This window comes from Bubalus kerabau, chromosome 5 (assembly GCF_029407905.1).
Source record: "Bubalus kerabau isolate K-KA32 ecotype Philippines breed swamp buffalo chromosome 5, PCC_UOA_SB_1v2, whole genome shotgun sequence".
NCBI classification, from domain to species: Eukaryota; Metazoa; Chordata; class Mammalia; order Artiodactyla; family Bovidae; genus Bubalus; species Bubalus kerabau.
The window spans coordinates 88,461,572-88,474,298 of record NC_073628.1 but is presented as its reverse complement, the minus strand read 5'-3'; the positions used below and the strand labels follow the sequence as shown (position 1 = coordinate 88,474,298).

Genomic DNA, 12,727 nt, shown 5'->3' with positions numbered 1-12,727 from the left:
GCCGTGGACTGGAACTTTGATGGTAGCCTACATGACTTTTAGCTTTTAGCTTAGTTTTTGACTTAACAGTTGAAGAAGCAAGCAGATTATTTTTAAATAACTAAAACCATTCAAAGAATATTTCATTTGCATCTTCATTTTTTTATCATATTTCTTCTCAAGGGGCTTTTCTTGAGAGTTCAAAAATTATATTAAAATACTCTTTTTATTAGAATTTTTTTTAAGTAGAAAATTTCTGAGCTATTTGTTTCCATGTCTCTTCATCCCTTCAATTCCAACCCCTCCCCTCAATTAAGAAATCAGAGGTCTTCAATGATCTTCAGGGATGTAAATGTAATTTGACTTTTTATATCTTGATCAAATATCATCCAAGTTTTTTGAAAGCTATCTGTGAAAGAACATGTCAATTAGGCTAGCACTTATTTCCAAACAATATTATTTGATATAATAAATCAGTGATCTATAGTCTACATACGTCCTCCAATTTCTCCATAGGAAATTTGTACCACTTGGCTTCGTTACTCTGCAAGACTATTTTTAATACAATCAAATCTTGGAAGATTTTTCCCTACTTACAGAGTCAAGTTCAAGCTTATCAGCATGGCATACTTTACTTTCCAGATCCTTATTTAATTCTCTGGCTTCTTCTTTTTTATTTTTTTTTCCACTTTCCCTGGTGGCTTAGACAGTAAAGAATCTGCCTCTAGTGTGGAAGATCTGGGTTCCATTCCTGGGTCAGGAAGATCCCCTGAAGGAGCGAATGGCTACCCACTCCAGTATTCTTGCCTGGAGAATTCCATAGACAGAGGAGACTGGCGGGCTACAGCCTATGGGGTCGCATAGAATTAGACACGACTGAGCAACTAACACACACACTTTCATAATTGATTTACAGTGCTGTGCCAATCTCTGCTGTACATCAAAATAGCTCAGTTATACACATATTTGTGTTCTTTTTTATATTCTTTTCCCTTATGGTTTATGACAAGATACTGAATATATCGAATAGTTCCCTGTGTTATACATTAAGACCTTCTTGTTTATCAATTCTAAATGTAATAGTTTGCATCTACCAACAGTAAGCTCCCAGTCTAACCTTCTTTCTTCTCTCCTACCCCTTGCCAACTGCAAATCTGTTCTCTATGTCTATGAGCCTGTTTCTGTTTTGTATGTGGATTAAGTTGTGCCATATTTTAGGTACAAATATGGCACATGATAAGTGATATCATATGGTATTTGTCTTTCTCTTTCTGACCTACTTCACTGAGTATGATCATCTTTAGTTGCATCCATGTTGCTGCAAATGGCATTATTTCATTTTTCATGACTGAGTGGTATTCCATTGTGTATGTGTACCACATCTTCTTTATTTATTCATCTGTAAATGGACGTTTAGTTTGTTTCCATGCTTTGGCTATCATAAACAGTTGTGCTTTCATCTTCTGGCTTTATTGCCTTGTATGTCAACCTTTAATAATACTGAATCTCCTAAAAGCCTCTGGGAAACACCATGTTATTTCTCATCTCTGTGAGTTTTCTCATGGTGTTCTCTCTTCTTGGCATCTAACTTTTTTTTTTTCATCCTTCAAGATATCACACCAGTGTCAAAACTTCTCCAGAAACTTTCCTTGAATCTCCAGTTGCTCTTAGTATACCTCTTCTGTCTGGCCTTGTCCTGACATGCACATTTATGGCTTTACTAAATTGAAATTACCTGCTTAGGTTTTTCTCTTCTTCATTAGCCTATAAACTCCTCAAGGTTAAGATTGGTCTTGGTCATTTTTACCACCCACCACTAGCCACCAAGCTTTTAGCGCAATGCCTGAACATAGTCAGTATTATACAAGTTCTTTGAACTTCCCAAAGAATGTGGAATAGAATCTCAGAATACTACTTTTAATGAATACAATTTACCATATTCTAACATGATATGACACCACAGTATAGTTCTGTGTTTGGGGATATATCCTTGCTTATGAAAACTGTGTCCCTTGGCCCTTAATACGAGTTCATTAATTACTTGTTGGATAAATTAAATAAATAATTTAGTTCTTGATTCACACATAAATCACCCAGATTTTGAGCTGCTTATTACACTGAATGCTGAGAGAATGCCAGAGTTTGCCAACTGACAGTGGGTACCCCAAATTCAGTCTATAGACATGTTTTGTCTATTTGAAAAACTGACTCAGTATTTAACAGTGTTTCAATTGAAGAGCCAGATATCTGCCTCATCTTTTTAAAAATCTAAAGATTTTTTGGGGGTAATAAGAGATGGCATTCACACATGGCAGCAGTTGACTGGAACTGAGTAGCGACTTCTTTCTTGGGTTGCTCTGTCACGATCCCTATGACTACTTTTTGGATCCTTGACAGGCAAGCTGCATGTCAGTTCTGTTTATCACCATGCACTGTTTTTCTCAATGAAGATAAATAATTTTCTGAAAAGGCAGAAGCTTAGTGGTTTAGCACTCTGGAGCTAGATTTCCAGGGTTCAGATCCTAGCTCTGCCACTTATTAGTCACTTTCTGTCTCTGTGACTTAGCAGTTACTCTCCGTAACTCAGTTTCCTCATCTATAAAATGGAGGTAACGGTGAAACTTGTCCCATAGAATTATTGTAATGATTAGCTAAGTTAATATATGTGGAGGATGTAAAACAGTGTCTGGCACATAGTAAACATTATATGTAGTAATTATTATTATTAGTCATATCTTTATGAAATGTGGAAAATGGAAAACAAACCAAGAGAGGTTTATGTGCTTCAAGAGTATATGTCTCCAAAGAGGTAAAGAGACAATTTCATTTGTTCAATACACTGATATACAGCCCTCTTTGCTCATTTACATTATTGACTGTACCTGTAGGAATTCAACTTTGTAACACGTGTTTGGAATATGCCCCTAACAGCTTGAAAATACAAAATAATTGTTGATTTGTATCTAGAAGCATCTACTGTTTTTCTTATTCCTTTCATCACAGATAATCAGTATTTCATTTGTAAAGTATGTATATTGATTTAGAAGTTAAAAGTTGATTGCAAGTACTTTCACATTTTATTTTAGGGAAACCTGCAGAATTCTTGGATTACAACAGGTGAAGACTCTAGGGTGGATGAAGCTGCAAAGAGATCATTTTCATGTGGCAATGCCGATACTATCAAAGTTGCTTCTGCTGGTGAGGCTGAAAAATGGAAACTAGAACTTGTGAGTATTTGGGTACTTTTTTCATATGCATCTACATTTTTGGTACTTTTTTATTGTGGTAAATATATATAACACAAAATTTGCTATTTTAACCATTTAAAATTTTAAGTGCACAATTATTTACACTAAGTATATTCACAGTGTTGTTCAACCATAAACAGTACTCATTTCCAGAACATTTTCATCATCCCAAACAAAAACTCTACCAATTAAATAATAACTTCTATTCCACTCTTCCCACAACCCTTGGTAACATTTTCTGCTTTATGTCTTTATATGAGTTTGTCTATTCTAGATACTTCACTTAAGTGTTTCTCATTTTGTCTGGCTTATTTCATTGAGCATAGAGTTTTCAAGTTTCATCCATGTTGTAATGTGTATCATAATTTCATATCTTTATAAGGGTGAATAATATTCCCCTGTACATATATGCCACACTTTGTTTTTCCTTTTATCTGTTAATAGATTTTGGGGGAGTTTCAACCTATTGGCTGTTGTAAGGCTGATATGAACATTGATGCACAAGTATCTATTTGAGGTTCTACTTTCAAATATAATCAGAAAAGCAATTGTTGGATGATTTGGTAATTCATTTTTTTCCTGCTTCTCAGACTGAATTATTTCAATTATTCTATCTTCAAATTTTCAGATTCTTTCTTCTGCTGCCCAAATCTCTAAAATCTCTTTAGTGAATTTTTTATTTCAGTTTTTGTTGTTTTCAGCTCCAGAATTTGTTTGGTTCTTTTCTATAATTTGTTTTCCTGACTTCCTTTAGTTCTTTGTTCATATTTTCTCTTAGCATTCTGAGTGTTCTTAGGCATTTATTTTAAAGTTTTCGTCTAGTAAGTCTGATGTCTACATTTCATAGGCATGGTTCCTGTCAATTTATTCTGTTTAATTGAGTGAGCCATGATTTCCTCTTTCTTTGTATGCCTACTGATTTTTTGTTGTTGAAAATTGGGCATTAAACTGTTATATGTGATAACTCTGGAAATCAGATACCCTATTTTTTTAAGGTTTGATGTCTTTTTTATTGTTGAAGGTTGTCATAGTCCTTTAAAGTATTTTCCAAACTATTTCTGTAAAGGTATTCCTTGTTTTGTGTGATCACTGAGATCTCTGTTCCATTAGCTCATATTCAGCTGATGTTTGAGAGATTTCCTTGACTGCCAGCAGCTGAAACAAACAACAACAAGAACACCAAAAAGCCCCCCAAAAATAGAACAACCAACTCTCCAAGTCTTTGCACTTTGACTGTGCTGGACTTTACCTTACGGTTAGGTCTGCTCTGAGCCTAGAGATCAGCCTGAAGTGAAAGCTTCAGGTCTTAGGATTTTTCTGAGAATGCATTTTCCCTGGGCATGTTTGTGGCTTTCTAAACTCCCCATATGCATAGATGCTTTTGAATGTCCCAATTTCCCAAGGAGTCTAAAATAATTATATTTAAGATCAAATGATACTTTTAAATCCTTTGATCTGGGTGAAAATAATGGAATGATGGAACCAAAAATGGAATGTTCCAGGGGAAGATATAATGAATCATAGTTCCACTCTCATTATTATCCACAGGTTTTGTTAAATTTTTCTAAAGGCTCTTTCTGGCCCAAATTTCCTTGCTCCTTCTCATTCTCTAATCCAAGCTTTTTTCTAGTATTTAGTAAAGAGTTCCTTTCTTTTAAAAAAAAATCAGAAAGACTAAATTATATGGCTTTTTTCCAACTGAATAAGCTATGATAGCTACTTAATACCCATAGGATTAAGACCAGTCTCCCAAGCCATCTGCTATTTTCTTCAAACTACATTTCCAGACTCGCTTCTCATTCTTCTGTCATTCTCACAAGCATTGGCTATAAGCATGCACACCACTCACTTCTTGCTACTTCATAAGCTTATTTCCCAGTTCCATTTCTCTTTGAAGAATTGACTTTGGCTTATGCAATAATCCCTGCCTAAAATGCTTTTTCTTATTCTCTACCTATTGAAATGTTTACCTACCAAACTTAGTTCAAATGTCCCGTCCCATCCTACCTTCCCTAATTACATGCTTCCATTCTTCCTTTCCCACACTAGAATTAGTTTCCCTCTTATGTCTTCTCTTAGTGTTCCATTTATAATTATTATAGATTCACTTGTTTATCCTGTTTGTGTCAAAGGTCAGTCTCTGCTTCTGTGAGCTTTATGTTCCAAGTCTTCCTCACTTCTTTCAAGGATTTCACTCTTGCACGTATCTCCTCTTGCTCGTGTACCTTTTATCCCTCTTAACTGGGTTTTTAGCAAAATATGTGCTATACTAGCTACTGTCTTAAAGCAAATAAACACAAAATATATTTTCTTCATCTTACATTCCCTTTGAGCTATCACCCAGCTACTCCCCTTCATACAAAAGGCTTTCAAAGCAGTCGTCTATACTCATGCCTCTGTTCCTCCTCGCCCATTCTCTCTTCAGCATACTTTATTTGAGCTTCCCCCCACCATATTCCCCTAAACCATTTCTTTTCAAGGTCATTAATAACCTCCACATATCAGTCTTCATCTTCCTTCCTTATCTCAGAGCAGCATTCTATAATATGTACATTAGTTGGTCCTGCCATCCTTTGATATTTCTAATGACACAATTTAGCATAAATTCAGAAAAGTATGCAAAACAAAAATGTACAGCTTCAGGATTTATCTCCACATAAACAACCATGTAATTGTCCCTGTAAGATGTCTAACATTACCATGTCCCACAAGCCTTCTTCATGCCCACTCCCAATCACCACCTCTCATTCTCTTAAAGCTAAACACTAGCTTGACTTTTATGAAAATTGATCCCTAAGCATGATCCCCAAACATTCAAATTGATTTCTGCCTGGTTTTTAAAATATTACATAAATTGAATCACATAGTACTTATTCTTCTTTGTGTAGCTGTTTTTCAGTATTATATGTGATAGATTCATATATATTTTTAGTTGTATGTGTTAGAAATTTATTCATTTTCATTGATAAATCTACTATATGAATATAACAGAATTATGTATTTATGTATTGTTGACAGATATTTGTATTTTTCCAGTTTGGGGATATTGTGATTATTGCTGCTATGAGCATTCTTTTGTATGTCTGTTGGTGTGCATTGTACACATTTATGTTGGGTGTGTACCTTGGAGTGTCATTGTTGATCATAGTGTACGTATATGCTCAATTTGAGTAAATAAGGGCAAACTTTTCCAAGGTGATTTTTTTATTAGTTTACACATCTGTCAGCAGCATGAGTGATACCATTGCTCCATATCCTTGCCAACACTTGATATTCTGTTTTTCTGGTGGTCCTGGAGTGTTCTCACTGTGATTTTTATTTTCATTTCTCTGATTTCTCATGTGATTGAGTATCTTCTCATATATCTATTGGCCATTCGATGTCCTTTTTTGTGTCATGCCTGTTCAAATGTCCTACTTATTTTTTTGAATTATCTGGCAGTGTTTTTTTAAAGCTCTTAATATGAGTATAAGCCCATTATTGGTTACCTCTGTTGGAACATATTTTCCTATATTTTGTGGTTTGTCTTGGAACTCTCTTGACAGGTTTCTTTTTTCTCTTTCTTTCTGGATTAGAATTTCTTAATTTTAACGTGGTCCAATTTACCAGTGTTTTCTCTTTATTTTTTAGTATCTTTTGTGTCCTATATAAAAAAGTATTTCCCTACCCCCAAGGCCATCAGATATTCTGAAGATATTCTCCTATATTATCTTTCAGAAACCTTATAATCTTGCTTTTTACATTTAGAACTACAGTGTACATGGAATTTATTTTTGTATCTTATGGGAAGTGTAGGGGGTTACTTTTCCTATCGGGTTATTTATACATCCCAGCATCATCTGTTGAGAAGACAACCATTTGCCTGACACCTTTGTTATAAATCAAGTGTGCATATATATGTGAGTCTGTTTCTGGGCTTTGTGTTTTATTTCCTTGGTGTCTGTGTTACTACTTCTTTGTGCTATTACCATCCTGTCTTGATTCTTATAACCTTGTATCTGGTAGAACAAGTCTTCCAACATTTTTTTTAGAGCTAAAGAATGTCCTATTTCTTGCCTTTTGTATTCCAAATACATTTATAATTAGTTAGCTTTCAAAAAGCCATTAAGTAGTTTTGATTGAGATTACATTAAAGGTATAGGTCATTTGTGGGAGGAAGAATTGATATCTTATGACAATATATTGTCTAATAGTAAAATTACATATTACTCTATTTTGTTGCTAAGTCACTTCAGTTGTGTCCCACTCTGTGTGACCCCATAGATGGCAGCCCACCAGGCTCCCCCGTCCCTGGAATCCTCCAGGCAAGAACACTGGAGTGGGTTGCCATTTCCTTCTCCAATGCATGAAAGTGAAAAGTTAAAGGGAAGTCGCTCAGTTGTGTCCAACTTAGCGACCCCATGGACTGCAGCCTACCAGACTCTTCCATCCATGGGACTTTCCAGGCAAGAGTACTGGAGTGGGTTGCCATTGCCTTCTCCAATCACTCTATTTAGGTCATCTTTAATGTTTTCAGTTTTTTTTTATAGTTTCTGAATAAAGGCCTTACACATCTTTCTTTAGAATTAATCTCTAGATTTTTTTACAGTATTATCATAAGCAATATACATATTTAAAATTTTCATTTTCTTATTCTTCAGTGCTAGTATAGAGAAAACTCCATGGTTTTTTTGTTTTGACTGACTCCTACTTGCTTTTGATTAGTGTTATCATTGTATTTTTTCCTATTGTTTTACTTTTAACATACTTATGTCTTCATATTTAATATAGGTTTCTTGTGGACAGCATATAGTTGAGTTTTGCTTTCTTTTTCCAATCTGACAATATCTGTCCTTTAAACATGATTATGTGTATACTTGGCTTTAAATCTACTATCTTGTTGTGTCTTTTTTTCTCCTTCAGCTATTCTTCACCTTTTTTTTTTTTTCCTTTCCTGCCTTCTTTTGAATTAGTTGAATATTTTAATGGTTCCATTTTATTTCCTTTCCTCACTCTGGAAAAATCTTTATCACCAGCATTCACCTGGTTTTGTTCAAGTCAACAACCCAGGGTTATTTTTAATGTCTTTTTCTCCCCCACATCTATTCAGTCATAAAATTCTGTCAGTTTTACATGAGTAGATAGAACTCCTAGAGGGGAACATAAGCAAATCATTCTCTGACATAAATCTTAGCAATATTTTCTTAGATTGGTATCCTGAGGCAAAAGAAATAAAAGCAAAAATAAATAAGTGGGACCTAAAACCTTTTACTATGCAAAGGAAACCAACAACAAAACCTATAGCATAATAGAAAATATCAGCAAACTATGTGACCAACAATATCCAAAGATAGAAATATCCCATAACTCAATACCAGAAAAAACCAGATAACCCAATCAAAAATGGACAGAGGACCCAGACAGACATTTTTCCAAAGATATATAGATGACCAACAGGCACATAAAAAGAGATTATTAGAGAAATGCAAATCAAAGCCTTAGTGAGGTATCACTTCACACTAGTCAGAATGGCTATCATCAGAAAGTATACAGATAATAAATGCTGGAGAGATGTGGAGAGATGGGAACCCTTGTGCCCTGTTAGTGGGAGTGTAAATAGGTGCAGCCACTATGGGAAATAGTATGGAGGTTCCCTGAAAAACTCAAAATAGAGCTACCATATGATACTCACTCCTGAGTATTTATCCTCCCAAAAAATGAAACCTCCTCTTTGAGAAGACTCATGCCCCCCAGTGTCCATAGCATCATTATTTACAATAGCCAAGACATGGAAGCAACCTGTGTCCATCAGCAGACAATTGGCTTAAAAGATATTGATTGTATATATATATGATGGAATATTACTCTGCCATAAAAAGAATGAAATATTGTAATTTGTAGCAACATGGATGGGCCTAGAAAATATCATACTTAGTTAAGAAAGAGAAATACAAATTCTATATGATATCACTTTTACGTGAAATCTAAAAAAATAATACAAATAAATCTATATACAAAACAGAAACAGACTCACAGACATAGAAAACAAATTATGGTTGACAAAGGAGAGAGGGAGTGAAGGAGGGACAAATTAGGAGTATGGGATTAACAGATACAAGCTACTATGCATAAAATAGATAGGCAACAAGGATTTACTGTGTAACACAGGAAATTATATTCAGTATCCAATAATAACCTATAATGGAACATATTTGGAAAACTCAGCAGTGGCCACAGAAATGGAAAAAGTCAGTTTTCATTCCAATCCCAAAAGAAAGTGAAAGTGAAGTCGCTCAGTCGTGTCCCAACTCTTTGTGACCCTGTGGACTGTAGCCTACCAGGCTCCTCCGTCCATGGGATTCTCTAGGCAAGAGTACTAGAGTGGGTTGCCATTTCCTTCTCCAGGGGAGCTTCCCGACCCAGGGATCGAACCCTGGTCTCCCACATTGCAGGCAGATGCTTTAACCTCTGAGCCACCAGGGAATCCCAAAAGAGGGCAATGCCAAAAAATGTTCAAACTACCACACAATTGCACTTGTTTCACATGCTAGCAAAGTAATTCTCAAAATTCTCCAAGCATGGCTTCAACAGTGCGTGAACCATGAACTTCCAGATGTTCAAGCTGGACTTAGAAAAGGCAGAGGAACCAGAGATCAAATTGCCAACATATGCTGGATCATTGAAAAAGCAAGAGAATTTCAGAAAAACATCTATTTCTGCTTTGTTGATTACACCAAAGCTTTTGTGTAGATCACAACAATCTGGAAAATTCTTCAAGAGATGGGAATATCAGACCACCTCACCTGCCTCCTGAGAAATCTGTTTGCAGGTCAAGAAGCAACAGTTAAAACTGGACATGAAACAACAGACTGGTTCCAGATCGGGAAAGGAGTACATCAAGGCTGTATATTGTCACCCTGCTTATTTAACTTATATACAGAGTACATCATGCGGAATGCTGGGCTGGATGAAGCACAAGCTGGAATCAAGACTGCTGGAGGAAATATCGATAACCTCAGATCTGCAGATAACACCACCCTTTTGGCAGAAGGTGAAAAGGAACTAAAAAGCCTCTTGATGAAAGTGAAAGAGGAGAGTGAAAAAGCTGGCTTAAAACTCAACATTCAGAAAATGAAGATCATGGCATCTGGTCCCACCACTTCATGACAAATAGATGGAAAAACAATGGAAACAGTGACAGACTTTATTTTCTTGGGCCCCAAAATCACTGCAGATGGTGACTGCAGCCATGAAATTCAAAGAGATTTGCTCCTTGGAAGAAAAGCTATGACCAACCTAGACAGTATATTAAAAGAGACATTACTTTGCCGACAAAGTTCCATCTTGTCAAAGCTAGGGTTTTTCCAGTAGTCATGAATAGATGTGAGAGTTGTACTATAAAGAAATCTGAGCAGCAAAGAATTGAGCTTTTGAACTGTGGTGTTGGAGAAGACTCTTGAGAGTCTCTTGGACTGCAAGGAGATCCAACCAGTCAATCCTAAAGGAAATCAGTCCTGAATATTCATTGAAAAGACTGATGCTGAAGCTGAAGCTCCAATTCTTTGGCCACCTGATGCAAAGAACTGACTCATTGGAAAAGACCCTGATGCTGGGAAAGATTGAAGACAGGAGGAGTAGGCGATAACAGAGAATGAGATGGTTGGATGGCATCACCAACTTGATGGGCATGAGTTTGAGCAAGCTGCAGAGTTGGTGATGGACAGGGAACCCTGGCGTGCTGCAGTTGATGGGGATGCAAAGAGTTAAACACAACTGAGCAAATGAACTGAACTGAAATCACTTGACTGTACACCTGAAACACTTAATGTTGTAAATCAACCATACTTAATAAAAATAAATAAAATTTAACACTAAAGAGAAAAAAATTCTATAAATTATGCTTGTTTACAGCTTTGTACTAAATATTTTCTATCTTTGCTGCTTGATTACTTTTTTTTTAACTTTTTATTTTATATTGGAGTATCGCCAATTAACAATGTTATGATGCTTTCAGGTGTACAGCAAAGGGCCATACATATACATGTATCCATTCTCCCTTAAACTCCACTCCCATTCGGGTGGCCACATAATGTTGAGCAGAGTTCCCTGTGCTACACAGTCGGTCCTTGTAGGTTATCCATTTTAAATATAACAGTGTGTACATGTCCATCCAAGCTCTATAACTATCCCTTTCCCCCCATTCTTCCCCCTAATGGCAAATATTAGTTCATTCTCTAAGTCGGTGAGTCGTTTCTGTTTTGTAAGTAGCTACTTCATTACTCTTGTTCATCAGCTTATCTGTTATTTATTTGCCATGTCTTCATTTGTGATGATCTCTTTTACATATCCTTCAGTGTAATATTATATTCAGTGCTGATAAAAAGATTTCAATATTCATGCAGTGCTTCAGCTATGTAGAGGCTTTTATTTGTTGTATGTACTAAATAAGTCTTCATATATTCATTCTTCTCACTGACCACCTTACCTAATCAGCTCATCTCATCTACTGTCCCATCTAGCATTCTACATTCTAGTGATACTAAACTACTTATTGACCAGATATACAGCACACTTTCTCCAGCCACTGTGCCTTTTGCTCTATTGGAAATTATCCAAGTCTTAGCATCTCTTCACATGAAGCCTTCTCTACTTCTCTTCAGCTAAATTACAAGTTCCTGCCTTTTCTATTTCATTTTACCTTCTGTATTTTCACAAGTGTAAATTGTATATAATTATATTTGTTCATCTGTCTTGCTATTTCTGCTTAGAATATAAGCTCTTGAAGGTAGCAGTGTTTTTATCTTAGAATTAAAGAAAAACTGGATATCAGCTGAGGCTTGTGGATTATATATCACTTTGGTCTATCATACTGTGATTTATAACTTTTATCATTCATCCAACACATATTAATATTTTTTGGTGCATCAGCTATGCAGCAATCACAATGAGAGATTCCAGGAAGATTTGACCCTTGCCCTCATGGACTTTACAGGCTATAATTGGTTTTGCCCAGAGTCATACTTTTAGAAATAAGAAATCAGTTTTGAAAAAAAAAACTTTTTTATTAGTAATCACCATTTTATGACTCAGTAGTTCTTTATAGGCTTTCACTCAATAAAAATAGAGTGTTTGGAGTGGAAAAGGGAAAGTGATTCCAGAGAGGGCACATTGATTTTCCTCCTGGGTAAAAAGAAATAACTGATTTTAATATTAATAATTAAAACACAGGACATGGACAAAATGCACATTTTTTTTCTTTTCTAAAGGAGAGACTAAAACTTACTTATGAGGAAAAGAGTGAAATCCTGGAATCTCAATTGACGTTTTTGAGGTAAAGTATTATCATCTACTTAAAGTCATTGGTAAAATCATGATGACCTTAAAAATATGTTTGAATGTTTACTGAAATTTCAGTTTTAGTCAATATAGGAATTGCTTGATATAATTTTGTGTACACTACATGAAAATTCCTGAGATTAGTAAAGGCTAAAGGGATTTGTGAGGTCCTTTTTCGAATCCTG

The 12,727-nt window shown here is 35.5% G+C and overlaps 1 protein-coding gene across 30 annotated transcripts in view; it reads left to right on the top strand.

Annotated features, from left to right (window-relative positions):
* The window catches only part of SDCCAG8 (SHH signaling and ciliogenesis regulator SDCCAG8), a 243,024-nt gene that overhangs the window by 32,307 nt on the left and 197,990 nt on the right, over window positions 1–12,727 (top strand). For all 30 annotated transcript variants that reach the window (XM_055582141.1, XM_055582140.1, XM_055582139.1 and 27 more), the window contains exons 6-7: window positions 3,066–3,206; window positions 12,473–12,537. In XM_055582141.1, the coding sequence (XP_055438116.1) occupies window positions 3,066–3,206; window positions 12,473–12,537 (206 nt within the window). The remainder of the gene's footprint in view (window positions 1–3,065; window positions 3,207–12,472; window positions 12,538–12,727) is intronic.